Source organism: Myotis yumanensis, unplaced genomic scaffold (genome assembly GCF_028538775.1).
Source record: "Myotis yumanensis isolate MYYU_CA2020_CCGP unplaced genomic scaffold, mMyoYum1.0.hap1 SCAF_13, whole genome shotgun sequence".
Classification (NCBI taxonomy): Eukaryota; Metazoa; Chordata; class Mammalia; order Chiroptera; family Vespertilionidae; genus Myotis; species Myotis yumanensis.
Window position 1 is genome coordinate 15,179,252 of NW_027223764.1, and position 17,680 is coordinate 15,196,931.

General features: G+C 42.4%; 1 protein-coding gene across 2 annotated transcripts in view; it reads right to left on the reverse strand.

Moving 5' to 3' along the window:
- Positions 1 to 17,680, reverse strand: part of SORCS3 (sortilin related VPS10 domain containing receptor 3) — a 518,681-nt gene that overhangs the window by 102,644 nt on the left and 398,357 nt on the right. For both annotated transcript variants that reach the window (XM_070432330.1, XM_070432331.1), the window contains exon 8: positions 3,289 to 3,378. In XM_070432330.1, the coding sequence (XP_070288431.1) occupies positions 3,289 to 3,378 (90 nt within the window). The remainder of the gene's footprint in view (positions 1 to 3,288; positions 3,379 to 17,680) is intronic.

The window sequence follows — 17,680 nt, forward strand, 5'->3', positions numbered from 1 at the left end:
AAAGTTTAAGGATTTGAGAGAAGAAAAGCTGAATGTAAGTTGGTAAAGTCAAATCAGCAAGCATTTGGTACAGATTGGTCGGTAGGGACAATCATTTATGAGACAAAGAGTAGGAACTGGGTATGGTCAAAAGTAAACTCGGGGAGACCAGTGACTTATCTAGGCATTGGGGATGGGGAGATCTTTGTAGTAAGTCATGTCCAAGACCACAAAAGGGTGGGGGCTTTCTTAAATATTGCTGTTTTCTAAAACACAGGACTCAGGTAAAGGTCAACATCGTCACTAACAACAAACTGAGTCCCACATACAAACAGACATAAAATCAAAAAGTTCTCTTGTAGAAATGACTATAAGAGTAACAAGTTAATAATAAACCCAGCATCTAAGAGACAAAAGAGGGTGTATTAGAGTCAGAGTGGTAAAGTGAGGGCCTCAGGCAACCCTAAGTCCAAGGACAGGCTAAGACGTAACCTGACAAGGAACACAGATCTCCACGCAGGTCAAGAGCATCTACTGTGTTTCCCCTTGGATCACAATCATTGCTTAGAGTCACCCAGCACTTTCCACTTTACCAACAATGAGCCATTTGTTGAATCCTCACAACTTTCTCAGATAGTATGACGATGCCCATTTCACAGATGAGAAGACCCAGCCACGTGGATGAGTTCACTACAGAATTGGAATGAGAGCTCAGGGTTTCTGCTCATAAGCGCCGTCATATTTTCCCAAAGCCACTATGACCCCCCTTCATTTTCTTCCCCACCTTCTGTTGTGCTTCTCATGTCTATTGGACTGAGATGCCAATCAGATGCCAGGGACTGGGTTTGGAGGACTGGGCATGTGGTTGCTACTCCCAAGAGTGCTGCTTATTATTAACAGCATTCATTTTATTCTCTGCAAAGCACTCCAAAGCCAGGACTGCCCCAGGCAAGCAGGTCTGAACAGACAGTCTTGGAGGAGAGGTGAGGGCAGTAGTGAAGGGAACTGCTTTGTTCTTGTTTTCAAGGAGGCCCAGCCACAGCCTCAGGACTCCATAAAAGGCAGCAACTTGCTTAAAAGCCATTTCCATTTGTAAACAATGGGAAGAACCAATCTCCCTCCACTCCCTCTGTCTTCACCTCTTAGGAAAAATCTGGGGCAATGTCAGCTAATAAAGGGGATCGATAACCATCCAGCTATTTTCACAGCCGCCCTCATATTAATGAGAAGCTGTTCTGGATGAAGTTCTACAAAAGGAGTCGCACAGATGGGTCTCCACCACAATAAATGGCCATGCATTTGCTAATCATTAATGGAGTGTTCTAGGATTGTGATCAATTCCAGGGTTAATTTGTCCCCTCCTACAACCACACTGCCAAGGGCAGAGAACTGTTTGTTTTTCCTGAGAAGGTGGGCTTAAAAACACATAAAATAGGTAAGTATACACAGACAAAATGGGCCCTACTGTGGAAGATGGTATGGAAAGTTCCTGAAACTCTTTTTTAGGCCCATACAGGGAAATCATCCGGTTCCTGCGAGGGGTCATTCTCCTTTGGAAAGAGCATAATTATGAGCATCCCTGTCCTCAATTCTCCAGGCAGGCACGCCTCTTTCCTGCTTGTGTTTAGAATATCTGATGGGTACATCATGCAACCATAAAATTAGATACTGGTCCTATAGAAGCAAATCACAAAGAGGGTAGAGAAAATGAGAAATTGATTCCCAGGGTCTCTGAGACTATTGAATGTAGCCCTTGCCCACCTCATCAGCCTCTCGCCTGAGTCTCTAATCCAGTCACTCAACATGGTTTCAGTTTGTTGAATAGATCATACTCTCTCCTTATTTTATTTATTTATTTTTAAGTATTTTTTATTGATTTCCAAGAGAGGGAGAGAGATACAGAAACATCAATGATGAGAGAGAATCGTCAATCAGATGCCTCCCACATGGCCCCCACTGGCGATCGAGCCCGAAACCCAGGCATGTACCCTGATGGCCAGGAATCAAACTGTGACCTCCTGGTTCATGAATTGATGCTCAACCACTGAGCACACCAGCTGGGCCTATACTCTCTCTCTTAAAATAGGGCCTGTGCATATATTTTCTATTATATTCCTCAACACTTGTTTGCACAGTTAACTCCTTATTTCTTAATCAGCTTAAACATCAATTTATTTAGGAAACTTGCCCTCATTACTCATATTTATTTAGCTCTAACTCTTATGCCACAATGACCCTTGAGCTTCTATACTTATAACACCCTCTACACCTACAATTATTTGTTCAGTGTCTCTCTTCTCTACCAGAATATAAGCTCCATGAAGACAGGGTCTGTTTTGTCTTATTCACTACTCTAGCCAAAGACCTTAGCTCAGTGCCTGGCACAGAGGAAAAACTTATATGTTAGAAAGAATAGTTCAATGGCTGAATAAAAGAAGGAACAAATGGATGAATGGATTGATGCATGCATACATGAATAAATGAGTGCATAGAAACAATAAGAGGGTAGACAATTACCCACCTTCTTATTCCATAACCCCTCCTACCTCTGTACTCACAATATGTTTCCTAGCACCAGCTTAGAAACCCAGTTCTTTGTAACATTATACTTGACACGAGACTTTGCTTCTTTGCAGCCTCATTAGGTGATGCAATTATGTCCTGTCCATGTTCACACTGAGGTTCTAAAATCCATCTTCTCCCAAAAGCCAGTGTTCACCGGAAATGGGGTTCACGGAGTTAAGTTTTATAATCTTACAACAAAGGAATTGCCACGCCATCGGTTGTTATTAAAATTATAGTAAACTATTCTTTTCTCATTACTCATAGTGGCAGAAGGGAGTGGAATCATAGGCAGTGCATTTATATTTAGCATTAAAATGGAGAGAGAAGCAAGAAAACCAGGAGACTCACCTATGCACCTTTATGCGCTCACACTTACAGCGCCTGTGCTGCTGCCTAGACCATTCTGAACCCATCCCTCTATTTGGCAGTAAGGCCCGTACAAAAGAAAGGGCTCCTCAGAAGAGATCTCAAAGCTAGTGCTCCTTTCATCACCCCTCCTGGGGAATGACCCACAGTTATGTGGGATATTTGAGTCATAGCAAATCAAAACTCCTGCCTGTGTACCCTGCTGACAGGAGAACAGAGAACCCAGGTTCAACGACCTCTGCGGAGGCCAAGCCCCAGAGGGCTAAGTCAGGCTGAATGACAGATCCTTGAAAACAAGATCTAACCTCCCAGAGCCCAACAAGGCAGCCTCTCCCTGCGGCTCTGTCTGGCAGGACCAGGACATGAGGAGGTATGTACCTTCGGCAGCGAGTACTTGGGCAGCTTTATCTGAGCGAAGGCCTCTCTTCGATAGGACACGTAGTAGCTGGCTCTTCCTCCAGTTGTTACCTGGGTCAAGGGAAACACAGAGAGGTCAGATGGGGCCATGGATCATGACACAAGTTGGAAGGTATTAGCCTCTCCATCAGTAGCTACAGTGGTTTGTGACAACCTTTTAGGGAGTATCTTGCTGGTTCTTTTTATTATTATTATTGATTTTAGAGAAGAAGGAAGAGGGAGGGAGAGATAGAAACATCAATGATGAGAGAGAATCATTGATTGGCTTCCTCCTGCACGCCCCCCTCCCGCCCCCTGCCCCGCCACTGGGGAGGAAGCCTGCAATCCGGGCATGTGCCCTGACTGGGAATCAAACCATGACCTCCTGGTTCATAGGTTGATGCTCAGCCACTGAATCATTCCGGTTGGGCCCTTGCTGGTTTTTAACCTCCAATCCCACGACACCCTGAGCTGCTCCCATGTCATGGCCCTTACAGAATAGGTGGGTGATGACAACAGTCTTTCCCATGGATGGCACTTTCTGTGAGAACAAGGACTGTGTATTTGGTCACTGTGCTCTGCACATGTACAAACCTAATAAATGTTTTCAGCTGAGAACAGAGAAGCTCTATTGATGTGAGCTGTACCCATGATTTATTTATTCTTTTTTAAAAAATCAATGTTTAATCCATTGTGACCATGATGTGATGGCCAAAGGATTTTTTTTCTTGATCTGAATATTAATACTGCTTAAAGTGCTTATAACTTTGAAATTAATTTCACTTCTGATCTGAGCACATTGCTTTTCCTTTATATTTACAAATTAAGGCATTAAGCAGATATTTATGGACTCTCCTTCAGCAAGTTATTTAAAGGCATCAAAGTCAGAGAAAACACTCTAGATTTAAAAGTCAGAAATCTGGGGTTTGAGTCCCAATTCTGCTGTCATGGCTGGGGGGTCAGGTTCGGGGGTCATGACCTCACTTGGGAAAATATGAAATCTTAGAGGAATCTGGAAACCACTCCAAGAAACAAACCTCTGGCCTGGGCTTGGTTAAAAGTCCTGCCAACATGGCACACCTCTGCAGATGGCTGCTCTCGGCCCAGTCACCCTAACTCAGGGGAAATTAATATTCCCAAGAGAAGATAACATGGCCTGTTCAGAGAAAATAGTAGGATGACAATAGCCACCAGGCTGCTGTGCTGAGGAGGTAATTAGTGGAGGCACATGCTCTGCTCTCATTAAGGCCCAAGCACTTGCTGGAGACAGGCCAGTCCTCCTCCTCTGGTCCCAACCTGGCGCCCTTCCCCGGCAGCTGCCGAGAGCAGGAGGGGTCGAACATCTCTATTGAAATCCACCCATCGCTTCTCACTCTGAGAGGTGGCACCTCCCATGGCTCCCCCTGGCTCTGCACAGATTGGAAACCCGCAAATCAGGTACCATACGCTGCCAGGTAGAGCAGATGTTGGAGTCAGTGTGAAGGCAGAACCTCGTGAAAACTTGGTGCAAAGACTCGGCTGTGAACCAAGAGCAGAGACCGGTTTTCTCCCTGATGTTCCCCGCTATCCTTACATCTCTATTTTCTAATTAGAATCATTTATGTCTTGTACTCGGGACTTATTTTTTTTTAAATAAGACATCTGTTCTGAATCTGTATTGTTCCTCATCGGCTTAGAGACGGGGTATTGATATATTAAGATCAATGAGTTGCTAGGAAGTCTTTTTTGTTTTTTCTTTTTAAAATAAATCTCAACCACACAGACACAGATTAAAATTTAATGCTTGGTTCTGAACAGTCACCATTAGTCCTTGTATGGTATTATTTAGTTATTAGTGCAGGGGTCCTCAAACTTTTTAAACAGGGGGCCAGTTCACTGTCCCTCAGACCGTTGGAGGGCCGGACTATAGTTAAAAAAAACAAACTATGAACAAATTCCTATGCACACTGCACATATCTTATTTTGAAGTAAAACAAAATGGGAATAAATACAATATTTGTATTTGCATGTGGCCCGCGGGCTGTAGTTTGAGGACCTCTGTATTAGTGGTTTAATTTGGTGTTACTTTAAACTATAAATCCAACATATGAAAATATATCTGCCAACCCCAAATCTAAGTAATAAAAGAGTAATAGTAATAATAACTACCACACAGTAAAAGCTTATTACTTGAATGATGCTATGATAAGCGGTTTATAAACTATACCTCATAAACATATGTTATATATTAAATCTTATGGACATACATATATAGATTTATAGATAGAGTTAAGATATATAGAGTTATAGGTGTGGATTGTATTTCTACTTTATAGCTCAGGAAACTGAGGCTCAGAGAGGTCCACTAACGACCAACATCACATAGGATTTCATTGTCATGGCCAGTATATAACCTTAGCCTCACCTGGACCTTTAAGTGTAAATGAGTGTATCCCCCAAATGTCAGGCACAGGGCAGGGGTCAATACTTATTGACTAAATGAAAAATGAATTGTGATTAACCTGCTTGACTAGGAAGACTTGGAGTTTGACTTCCTCCAGTGTTTAGTAGCTAAACCACGATGGGGAGAAGACCTCTCGCTTCCTGCCCAGTCCCAAGGTGGTCACAGGAACTTATCTCCAGATTGAAGCCCTAGCACCCGCCCTGTGGAGCAGAGTCCTCACAAGGTTGGGATGATACCAGGCTAAGGCATCTGCTCTCTCTGTTCTTTGCATGGCTCTCTGGCAACCGCACAAGGAAGGAATAAAGTTTAGTGACTATTAATCTATTTTGATGAACTTTTCTCTTCCTTACAAGCAAATTTGCTGGCATTGTAAATCCCAGAGATTATTACCACTTTCCCTTTCAGTGACACCTTTTATTTTACATTTGATGAATGTCATCCAATTATTTGCTCTGGGCCCATCCATCATGCTAAACACAGAATTAGCTGGGTCTTTTCCTCGCTAATGACTGGCTCGTTAATCTGATTTTCTGCATTTCCATTTTACAGGTTTAATTGGGCTCCTGGCCAGTGAAAATGATTCCTTTGGACAAGTGCATTGGCCATTAAACACATCTGTCTCTTCTGACTTGTTCCCATTCTTGCCATAACCAAGTGTAACTTGGCATATCCTTATTTTTTCATTTCTATCTTGCCTCTGGATGATGGCTTGTCTTGGAGGAGAAAGGGAAATCTGGCCACAAAAAATAATGGAGCCAGAGGACTTTGAGTCATATTGGACCTATTTCTGTCATAAATACACAAAAACTAGAATTCATAAATGGGCATTAGTAATCTGCAAAGAAAAGCAGAAACTAACAGTTTTTAGTATCAATTATGTGATGAGTGCTTTATATTTATGACAATTATTCATATCCATGATAATAATTATCACTGTTGATATTACTGTATAACATTATGAGTACCTTACAAGGCAAAAATATTTACAACATAACATTTTTGAGTATTTGCTATATGCCAAGTGCTGTTCCTGTATGCATACTAGCCTTCAAAGTCTTTGAAAAGTCACCACAAATAAATGGTGAAGCGGGAATTTGAACCCAAGCTTATCTGACTACCAAGCTTCTTATGCTGGTCCCTCTCTGTGGAGGGGAATGGATCCCATGTCACTCAACTTCCAATTTCCCAGATAAGATGCCTATCAGCAGGGCAGATATTTCTATGTGGAGTTCATATCAATTTCTTAGCCTTGAGAAATCAATGTTCTATTGTTGCCCAGGAGTGAATAGTACTGCTTTGGAATCTGAGAATAAGAGGGACTATAATGGAAATAAATCTGGCTGTTGCCTTCATAGAAAATGACATTTAGAAGCTTTTCCAGTTAGAGCACCTTGCTGGGTCCACTATAATGTGAATAATCGGTCTAAGCCCACAGAAATGGCTACCTGTGCAGGCTCACACCAGTTACTACTCACAGCCTCTGTACTGTTTCCTCCTCAGGAAAGAAACAAAAGGGAACAGCCAAGTTGTTATGATGCACAATTAACTTTTCTAATTTCTTTGCTCATTAATTCTATTCAGATTCTTTAAAATAAATCTTGACATTGTTAGGTCTTCTCTTCCTTTCCACCGCCATAATTCCTTCAAAGATCACACTTCTTTTCTCAAGAACAAAGAAATAGGCTTCTGACTGTGGGACAACATGAGTCAATAAATAGCCATAGGTCTCACCAGGGTGTTGCTGTAAGTGTCAGGATGACCGAGGGAACTTCTGCATGATGGGTTATGTCACCTCTGCCATCTCGAGCTCATTTTCCCATAATGCTTTGCCAAGGTGCCACATTATGTGTCTGAATCAAAACTGTGACATAGCGTTGGGAACAGTAAGACACCCTATTAGCCATCTCCTGTGCTAGACTGTTTGGTCTTGAGTTTTAGTGTTTGTCACACTGGTGTTTGCTCATTTTATGTCCAAGAGACTCTATAGTATTAATATAAGTAGTTTTATCTAAAAAGAGTGAGTCTGGTACCTAACACAACACTCGCACTGAGACCAAACCTCCTTTGACACAGATTTGCACGTAAAAATTTGTTATCAGGGCCCTAACATAATAATCCAAAAAGAGCATCACTAATAATAGATTTGAGATAAGATAGTTGATATTGTAGCCATGGACTGACTCTCTCCCTATCTCTTTCTCTGTCTCTCTCTGTCTCTTTGTCTCTCTCTCTGCTTCTGTCTCTCTCTATCTCTTTCTCCTTGTGTATATGTGGGGGGGGGGAGGGGAGATGTTATATGGAAAACATATATTGAGCTTGCCAACACACTCATTGGCCAAAATTCACTTATAACTCTACTGCCACCTTTACCAGCCCTACCAGGAAACTTCTTGAAGCTTTGCTGCCTATTGGAAATATTAGTAAGGCCGAGAAAACGTGGTGAGTTAGAAAAGCATGGTACAAAGACTGTGTGTCTAGCCACAGCAGCACTAGATGAAGAATCAGTATGCCTCGTTCACTGAGTCTGTTTCTTCAAATACAATAAGGGGCTTGGACTTGATAAGTTTCCAGTTATATACTCTCAATGAGTCTGATATTTTCCTCTGGTGTGTAAGCACCGTTGGTTGGGATTTCAGACCTGTATTTGAATCCTGCTTCTGCCACTTGTTGGGTTGGTGACTTTGGACAAGTAATTTAATCTTCCTAATTTCTTCTGGAAAGTGGAAATAGTCATAATACTACCTATGGACATGTTATCATGAGGGTCAAACACAATAAAGCATGTAAATAGCTTTATCCCTGAATGTGGAACATACTAAGTGCTCCTGCTGAACCAGAGGCGCAGATGCCTAACTCAGTCCAACACTGTGGAGGTCCTATGGCGATTGATCATGATGACAGCTTATATATGCAACCTGGATGCTCAGGGAAGTACTGGGGTAGCTACATGGGCCGCCTGGTCAGAACTGAGCAAGGACAGAGGATTGAAATTTTTATTGCCCTCAAGGATGACTTCATGAAGACCACCACCCATGGAAACCACAAAGCCAAAGTGATTTTGCCAGAGATTTAACCAGTAATGGCTGCAAGCCTCATCTTAGTGCTTTGGCTTTTACGATTGGGGAAGGGGAAGATGTTCTTGAGATGCCCACCTAACCTTTGGAAGTTCTTTGTGTTTTTCTCTCCTAGGTGTTTTTGTTTTGTTTTGTTTTTGTTGTTTTTTGAGGTATTGATAGTGTAAAGGTAGAGTGCCAAAATAAAAAAGAATAAATATGCATTTAATTTTTCATCCTGAAGTACAACATTTTGGAGCATCTGGATACTCTCAGTTAATATAATCCTATATAATAAAACCCTAATATGCAAATCAACTGAACGACCGGTCGCTATGACGCTCACTGACCAGCAGGGGGCAGACACTCAGTGCAGGAGCTGTCCTCTGGTAGGTAGTGTGCTCCCACAGGGGGAGCGCCACTCAGCCAGAAGCCAGGCTCATGGCTGGCAAGCGCAGATGTGGTGGCAGGAGCCTCTCCTGCCTTCACTGCAGGTGGGCAGTAAGGAGCAAGGGGTCCCAGACTGTGAGAGCCTCGGACTGCGAGAGGGATGTCTGACTTCCAGCTTAGGCTCGATTGCTCTGCAGTCCACTTTGAGTGTTCCAGATTTAGGATGCCAGAGCTTCATTACCGATGGAAGTCATAAACAAATTTTTAAAATTTACCATCAAAACACTTCCTTCCCCCTTCTTCTGTCAAAATGGACCCTTTGCTTTCAGACTGAGTTTAATATAAGTTAGTAAAAGATGGAACTGAGAAGAAGCTAGACAAGATATTATTAGGAGTCTAGCTTATAAAGTCTTCCCACTAGTATATAAGCTTTTATCTTTGACTCAAGATATCACATAGCCTATTTCCTTTATACAAGTGGACATTATGAGGTCACTTAATTGACTGAAATCTTCCCAAGCTAGACACTAGCCTCTGCCTTTTCTATAATATCCCAGAATTTCATAAAAGCAAAGGAGATTTTTATGAAAGGAGAGGGGTATTATAGAAAAGGGGAAAGGAGAGGAAGAAAGAAGCTGTAAGATCCTGGTATCTGTGATTTTATTTTGGCTCAATCAATTATCAGACATGTGATTTTAGGCATTGGAATGAACCTCTTGGAGTTTCAGGGTTATTTTTCTATAAAAATGGAATGTGTAATAACTACCCTTCTCTTACTGAGAAGTAAATGAGATGGGGTAATAAAATGCTTTCATTTAACTACAGTGGTCTACAAATATAATGATTAGGATGTTAAAAATAATCTGTGATATGTGTCTAGGAGCCTAAATATTTTGGAAGTATTTTCATTGACAAATTGCAGTAGACTGAATTTTGCTTCCATGGCCCCACCAATTCATATGTTAACACCTAAACTTCCAATGTGATGGTATTTGGAGGTGAGGCCCTGGAAGAAGTGATCAGGTCATGGAGATGGAGCCATCACACATGATATCAGAGCCCTTGAGACCCTAGAGAACTCACTTGCTCCTCCATCACCTGAGGACACAACCAACTATGGATCAAGATGTGGGTCCTTACAAGACACCAAATTGGCCAGTGCCTTAATCTTAAACTTGCCAGCCTCCAGAACTGTGAGAAATGTGCCTGTTGTTTATATGCCACCCAGTTTTTGGTAATCGTTTATAGCGGCCGTAAAACAGAAATCAAGCTGGTGATCCGCCTATGCCCATTGACTGTGTGAGGCACTGACATTTTCCAGGAAGGCTACAGCTACCACAGACTGGAAAGGTAGAGGCATTACAGAATAATGAATATCACAGGACCAGCAGGACCGGGATGGGTAGAGCAATAGAACAGAAGTATCTTCAGTCACATGGGATGAATGGCAGGTTCACAGTGCTGCTTGGAGAATGATTCATTTTATTGATATGTTCAAGATATTTTAAAAATCTTAAAAGGGCAAGGCAAACAAAATCACTAATTTTCTAGGGAAGCAGGGATGCCTCTTTGGGACATGGGATTTTCAGGAGGCCTCGGAAATATGGGTAGGCTCCTAGATATCACAGCACAGCTTTGCAAGCCTGGGATTTGCATGCCTCATGAGTGAATTTGGGGACAGTAGTGGATGGATTTAAACTACCTTTCAAGCTGTTTCTGAGAAAACACTGCCACCTCCCCTAGAGAGCAAGGAATATTTATGAAAGGCCAACTGCTACTTCTCAGAGTTTCCCCTTTGCACATCCTGCATCCTGCCTCTCCTGTCCTGCACCAGCAGAAGCATCACTGTGGGAGAGCCAAGCTCCATGCTCACCACTCAGTATGCATTATCTGCTCTCGTGCACAATGACACGTAGGGAAGATACCGTCATTAAAGCAGCCCTGCTTACTCTACCTTAACTGACATGCATAAGGTCACTCAGATCTAAAGTGGCTGAGCCTGGTTTTGAACTTGGGTCCTTAAATCCTGCCAATGTCCACTATACTGTGCAACCCTGAACAAGCCAAAAGTGTCTACGGCGGAGCCTTTCCAAAGAGTGACTAATTTAGGAACATTTACTTGGAGGGATTCATCCTGGCCCAGGTCACTAGAAGGCTCCAGCATCAATGACTGGCTTATGTCAAAAGCTATCTCTTTGATGAAGCCTCACCACACCCATTTCCCAGTTGGGTTTCATGGTGTCTTCCTCTGATTCCCGGGGCTCTTGTCTGCAGCTCTCTTGCTACATTTATCAGCTGCTGTCTTGAATTACTGGAAAGTGGGTACAGCTTAGGTCTCCTGTACTATAATAGCTTCGAGGGTAGATAAGGTGTCCTGTTCCTATTTAACCCTCTCTTAGTACCCAGCATCCATATCATAACAACTAATATTTATAGAGTACCTACTCTATGCCATTAGTTTTCATTACTGGACTTAATCTCATTTGGTCAGAGCATAACCCTGCAAGAGAGGTCTAATTATATCCCCATTTTAGAATTAAGGGTCAGAGGCCCGGACAGACCACTTCAGTTCATGTTTTTACTAAAAGGTGAGGTTCAAATCCAACCTCAGAACTTCTGACTCAAAACCCCAGTCTCCATTCACATTGCCAGCCTGCTTCAGTCTGTGTTGGCTAAGTTGAGATCAGAAAAGCACAAAGTGGAGATAATTGCATGGATTTTTACAAATGGGTCATGATTTTACATCAATTATGCCTTTGAGTTGTTGGCAACAACACAACATGGAAAAGCAAGGGTGATTAGAGCGTGTGCTTTCCTGTGGGAAACAGGGAAGCAGATTACAAGATGTTCTTTCCCACCCACTGCTGAATTCACATATTAATTAAAGGTTTGAAAAATAAAATAAAAATAAAGGTCTGGCCAAATCCACATCATCCCTGGGACATTAATCATGTTTAGATGTCTCATTACGTATACTGGCCCCAATTCTAGGATGTGCTACATTTACCAATCCATCAGCAAGTCCCTGCTCAGCGCTTTGTGCCCAGGCTGTGTCAGGTAGCACAGAAGTCAGGGGGCCATGACCTCATGGAATTCATTTATTTGTAAGCACAAGCCTAACATATACTAGTAAGATGCACACATGACCGCATATAATCAGTGATAATACTATGTACCTGCACAGAGTAAAGCCTAGGTGTTATCAAACAGAGAAATCCTCTCTTCATAACCATAATAGTTTATTCAACTTATTTTCATGCTCCTTCCAGAACTGAAATAAGATCAGCCTAGGCACGGTAGAGTCCACACTCATCCTATCTCCATTTTACAGATGATTCAACTAAGATATGGAGATGGCAGAGGGCTGAGCTGGAATTTCAACTCATGTTTGTCTAACTCCAGATATGCAGGCATGACCTATCTTCCATATCACCCCCCCAACAGTGTGACATGCATAATAAGCACATGAACATGTGTGTGCACACACGCGCACCATTAATATGTAGTATATAAACAGGTGTTATTTACACTCCCACTGCCTTTGGAAAAGATTAGGTTCTCATATTGAAGAATATTGTTTGATAAATGGGATGATGAATTTGAGGTTGGAAGACTAGAGAAACCAGAGAATGGCTGAACTGTTCAAATAAAAAAAGGAGAGATGGAGTGAAAAAGGTGGGATAAGATAGATATGGATCTTCAAAGAAGCAAAAGATGGCCAGTAAGCTGGAGAGGTTGTAGGAAGAGAGATCCAAGACGAGGGTCACTGGTTGTTGGCTCCAGAAGAGGTACTTTGGGGGAATGTCAAAAAAAGTGGGCATGTATAGGTTTTACTAAGTGTTATTGCTGTGCATCATCTGACATAAGCACTGTGCTTCATTTTTCTTGATACTTTTGATAAAGAAGGTCTATACTACACTGCTCAATCATCTGATATAATTTCACTTACTTTTTTTGTTTGTATATTTATCTTTGAGGAAGTGGTTCATATCAGGAATGTAGTTTTGCTGCAAGAAAATGGCCAAGAGTTACAGCTGGGTTACTAAAAGGTGTGTCTATTGGTACCTTTGGGATTATTTATTCAGCTATTTGTTGTAAAAATTCACAAAGAGCTCTGGACTGTAAGCCTAGACATGGAATCCAAAACTCCCTTCCCCATTTGGCCATTATGGGTCTTTGGGGAAAGCATATAACTGCTTCCAGACCTCAGTTTCATCTTACCACAGTTCCATGGGCACACTCATAACACAAGGTCCAACACATGCCTGATACAAAGCAGGGACTCAAAAAATGTCACATCTGCTATGTTCCTCATCCCTTCCCTTCCCAGGTCCCAGCATCCTCAGCAGGAAGGTCTTCTTAAACTCCTCTATCTGAAGATCCTATGCTGCCAGTTTCTTTTATGGCCTACAACTCCACAAACATGGTTTCCACAGCTACTTTGTGTTAAAGCTTCCCATTTCTACTTACTGCCCCTTACACACTCCTTGACCCAATTTGCTTCAGGCAACTAAAAAATGTCAGTGTGACTCTCACTTAAAAAGTGGAACAAGTGTAGTGGCTAAGAAAGGAGGCCCTAGGTCAAACCTCTGCTCTACTCCAGACTGGCTGTGTGACCTTGGGAAAATGACTTATCCTCTCTGTGCCATTTTTTTTTTATAAAACAAAGTTTAAGACTAGGACTTAACTCAAAGGATGTCATAAAGATGAAATGCATTCATAGTAAGCCTAGCTCACACTAAACAATCAATCAGAGCCATTACTGTTATATGTAATTGATTCTCCAAGAACTACAGATTACTCAATAAGAAAATTAACCAAGAGGTAAAAATCATAGAAGAAGGCCAGGCACAAATCTTGATTAAGAAAATGCTGAGAACTATACAGAAAAGTTCTGTTCAATTCACTTCCTAAGGACTCATCTCAGATATTTCACAGGGACTAAGGAAACTAGCACTTCAACATCTTCCCTCCCACACTGAACACAGAGCCCCTTAGAAGCAATTACCGAGCACAATGAAATAATAAACACAGTCATATCAAGAGCACTGATTACTTCTCCATACTGCAATCTGGCAGCCATTGCTACCTGAGGCAGACAGGCAAACTGCAGGCGTTTATGCTGGAGAAATCAGACAGCGGGCCTTGGGGATGGCGGACCCTCCGTTCTGACTGCATTTCATTCCCACTGCACATTTTCTAAATTTTTTTTATTGATTTCAGAAGAGAAAGAGAAGGGGAGAAAGAGATAGAAACATCAATGATGAGAGAGAATCATCAATTGGCTGCTTCCTGCACACCCCCTACTGGGGATGGAGTCAGCAACCTGGGCATGTATGTGCCCTGACCAGGAATTGAACCATGATCTCCTGGTTCATAGGTGAACGCTCAACCACTGAGCCATGCTGGCCAGGCACCACTGTGCGTTATCATAAGGTGTGAAATCCCAGAAACATTTTTCAGAGAAGAAAGTCCAAGCCACCTTGCCTGGTCTTGAGAGGCTACAAAGCTAGAGGGAGAGGGTGGGAGGGGTGAAATTCATGTTCCCGTTGTGGCACACAAACTGAATTAGAAGAAAACAAGGAACAAGGAGGAGAAAGTGGAGATTAAGGAATACAGCAATTTTAAAGCCCAAGAAGCACAGAGAGGGAAAAGCCAATCAACTTCTTTATTTTATTTTTATTCAACAGATGTTTCCCTTGCAGTTCCAAATTGAATAGTAGTTGGTGTAGTAAAGATGAAATAAAGGAGAGAAAAAGAGAGAGCTACAAAGGATGGGAGGGTGGAAGTCAGTTGGCACACAAGAAGCTAATTCCCATACCTCCCTTCCCCCCCTGCCACCCCGCTAGGCTCCACCCACTGGGGACGGCCCCTGTCCAGCCACTAAGCCTGGCCTGTGCTCTCCTGAGTCTCCATGCAGCAGTCCCGCCCTGCCGTCATGCCTCACCAGGAAGGCAGGGGTAATCAGCCCATCCTTTAAACATCTTCATTCTATTACTTTCATAATCAGCTTCTAATGTTCACTGTTCAATAGATGTGGGGCCGGCCAGACCAAGCACTTGAACAGCTGCGTGGGCCACAGAGCTATTCTCTGTGGCATTGATCACCAGGACAAAAATCAATCCTGGCTAAGGAGGAAGAAGTTAAAAATAAATTGCCACCATTGATTCCTGTTCAGACCTCTGACTCCCAGTCTAGGAAGGGAGAGGAAGAGCGCGCATGTATGTCTGCCTGTCGAGAAATCACTCCATATGTCCCTGCCTCAAAAGCAAAGTTTGTGGCTATTTTACACACACACACACACACACACACACACACACACACACACACACATACACACACACATACACACACACACACACACACTTTCTCTTAATTTATGCTTTTATGGTGTGTGTTTTTAAACTTTTGCTTCCTAATAATGATCAGAGATGAGAGTCTTTCAAATCATAAGCTTCCACGAGAAGAGAATTGTCTGTGGCTATAGTTGTACCTCCAGAAGCATTTATTGAGGGACTGGCGGAATAAATTAATGAATGAGATACCCTCCCTGCTATAATTGTCTCTCAGAATTGCATTTTTATTTCTTCATAGGTTTATCACCGTATGCAATTATTTTTTTGTTTATTCTTTGCTTATGTATTATCTTTCTCTCTCGCTAGACTATAAACCCACCTATGGCAGGGGGTCTCTGTCTTTCTTATTTGCATATTCATTTCTCATATGCTGCATGATCTCCAGGGATTATAACTGTCTTATTATTTTCTGCATTGTCTCCATACTGTGCCCTCAGTGGATGTGCATGGAATGAAGGAAAGAATGATTCAGCAACTCTCTTGACAAATTAACTATGCCCCAAATATCTTTTTTTAAAAATTCTGACACTGGAGAAATACATTGGGAATTACTTCTGCATAATAGTCTAACTACATGGAGTGCTGTGTTGAGTGAGCAGACTTTTGGAATTTCAGCATTTGAAGGGAATTTCTGGAGTCATATGGCCCACTGCCTTCCCAGTGGGTTCTATGGACTTCTAGACTTCTATGGGTATCCACAAGAGGCTGGGTGGCTGGTGGTTCTGATACAGTTTAAAACAAGATCCAGTTCACTTTTATCTGTATTATATATTGAAATTCCTCATACAATATTACCTGAAAAGCAGCTCCCACTGCTAAAAACACCAACAACAAAAGTTTCAAAGCTCTTCTTTGTTGCAATCCTTTCATTTTGTGATAAGGAAACTTGAGTTCCAGAGAGGGAAGGTGATCTAGGCCAAGGTCACAGAATGAGTTAATGGGGAGACCAGATTTAAGTCCAGGAAGGCTGCCCTCCCCACCCCATCTTGTCATACTGTTTCCTGCCAGCGAAGGGTCTCTTTTCCTCGGAGTCTTGGTTGGTCCTAAAGTTGAACACCTCAACTCAGCTCTCTGCTTTGAGAACCAGCTTGAGCCCTGCCTTCTCCAGGAGAATGATTCTGATCACATCACAGACCTCCCTCACTCTGGGAAGGAGCCTCATACTTTTGTAAGTGCTTCTGAGCATGGTTCATGGAGCGTGTCAGGCATAAAGTCCTACCTCCTCATCTAGACTGAAAACACAATGATGAAAACCACTTTGCAGTCTTGTTTGCCATTATACCTCCTTCATCTAGAACAGCGACAGGAGTATATTAAGTGTTCAATTAATGGTTGTTAAATGAATGCATGAATCAATCCATCAATATTCCTGTCTCAGACAGAACCTATCACAGCTCTGGGTACCTAGTAGGTGCTCACTGAAATCAAGTCAATAGATTAGCCACGGGCTCTGGCACTATTAAATTCCAAAAAGAGCTTGTTCTGCCTGACCATGAGGGCTCTCAGAGTCAAGACTCTTAAGAGCTGCTTGCAGAAATCCAAAATGTTTGCTTACCCTGTTAGCTAGCTATGGAATTAAAGGCAGAGTGATTAAAATTTTTAAAAGCTGGACCTCTGAAATAAATCGATATATATCCTAGTTAGAACGGTAATGGGGAGAGAACTGAACCTAATAGTCAACTTCTCAGTCAGCAGCCCAGCTGCCTTCATTATCAGCACTGTTGTTTTACAACAGTATAATTATCTTTAATAGGAGAAGGCCCAGAAAATGGATCCTTCTGGGAGCTGGGCTTAGCAGAGTGAGTGTCGGGGACTTGCTGGGACGTGGAAGGGAAGAACGATGGGTAATCCTTGCTGGGCCATGATTCAACAACTCCTGTGCCCCCTGAATAGGGACTCAAGAGCAGCTGGGCCCCCAAAAGCATCATAGAAATTGGGTAATGTATAGCAAGAGTTATAAGGCAAGTGGGGAAGGATGGAGAAGAATGGAGCTAGAGATGGTAGTGATAATTAACTTCTGTCACTCCACCCCCATGGCTTCCCAGGGAAGAGTATCTGAATAATCCTCCAAGTGCAGCGGAGGGACAAGTCTCAGAGGTGCGGGTGTAGTTACATTGTACCAAATCCCATGA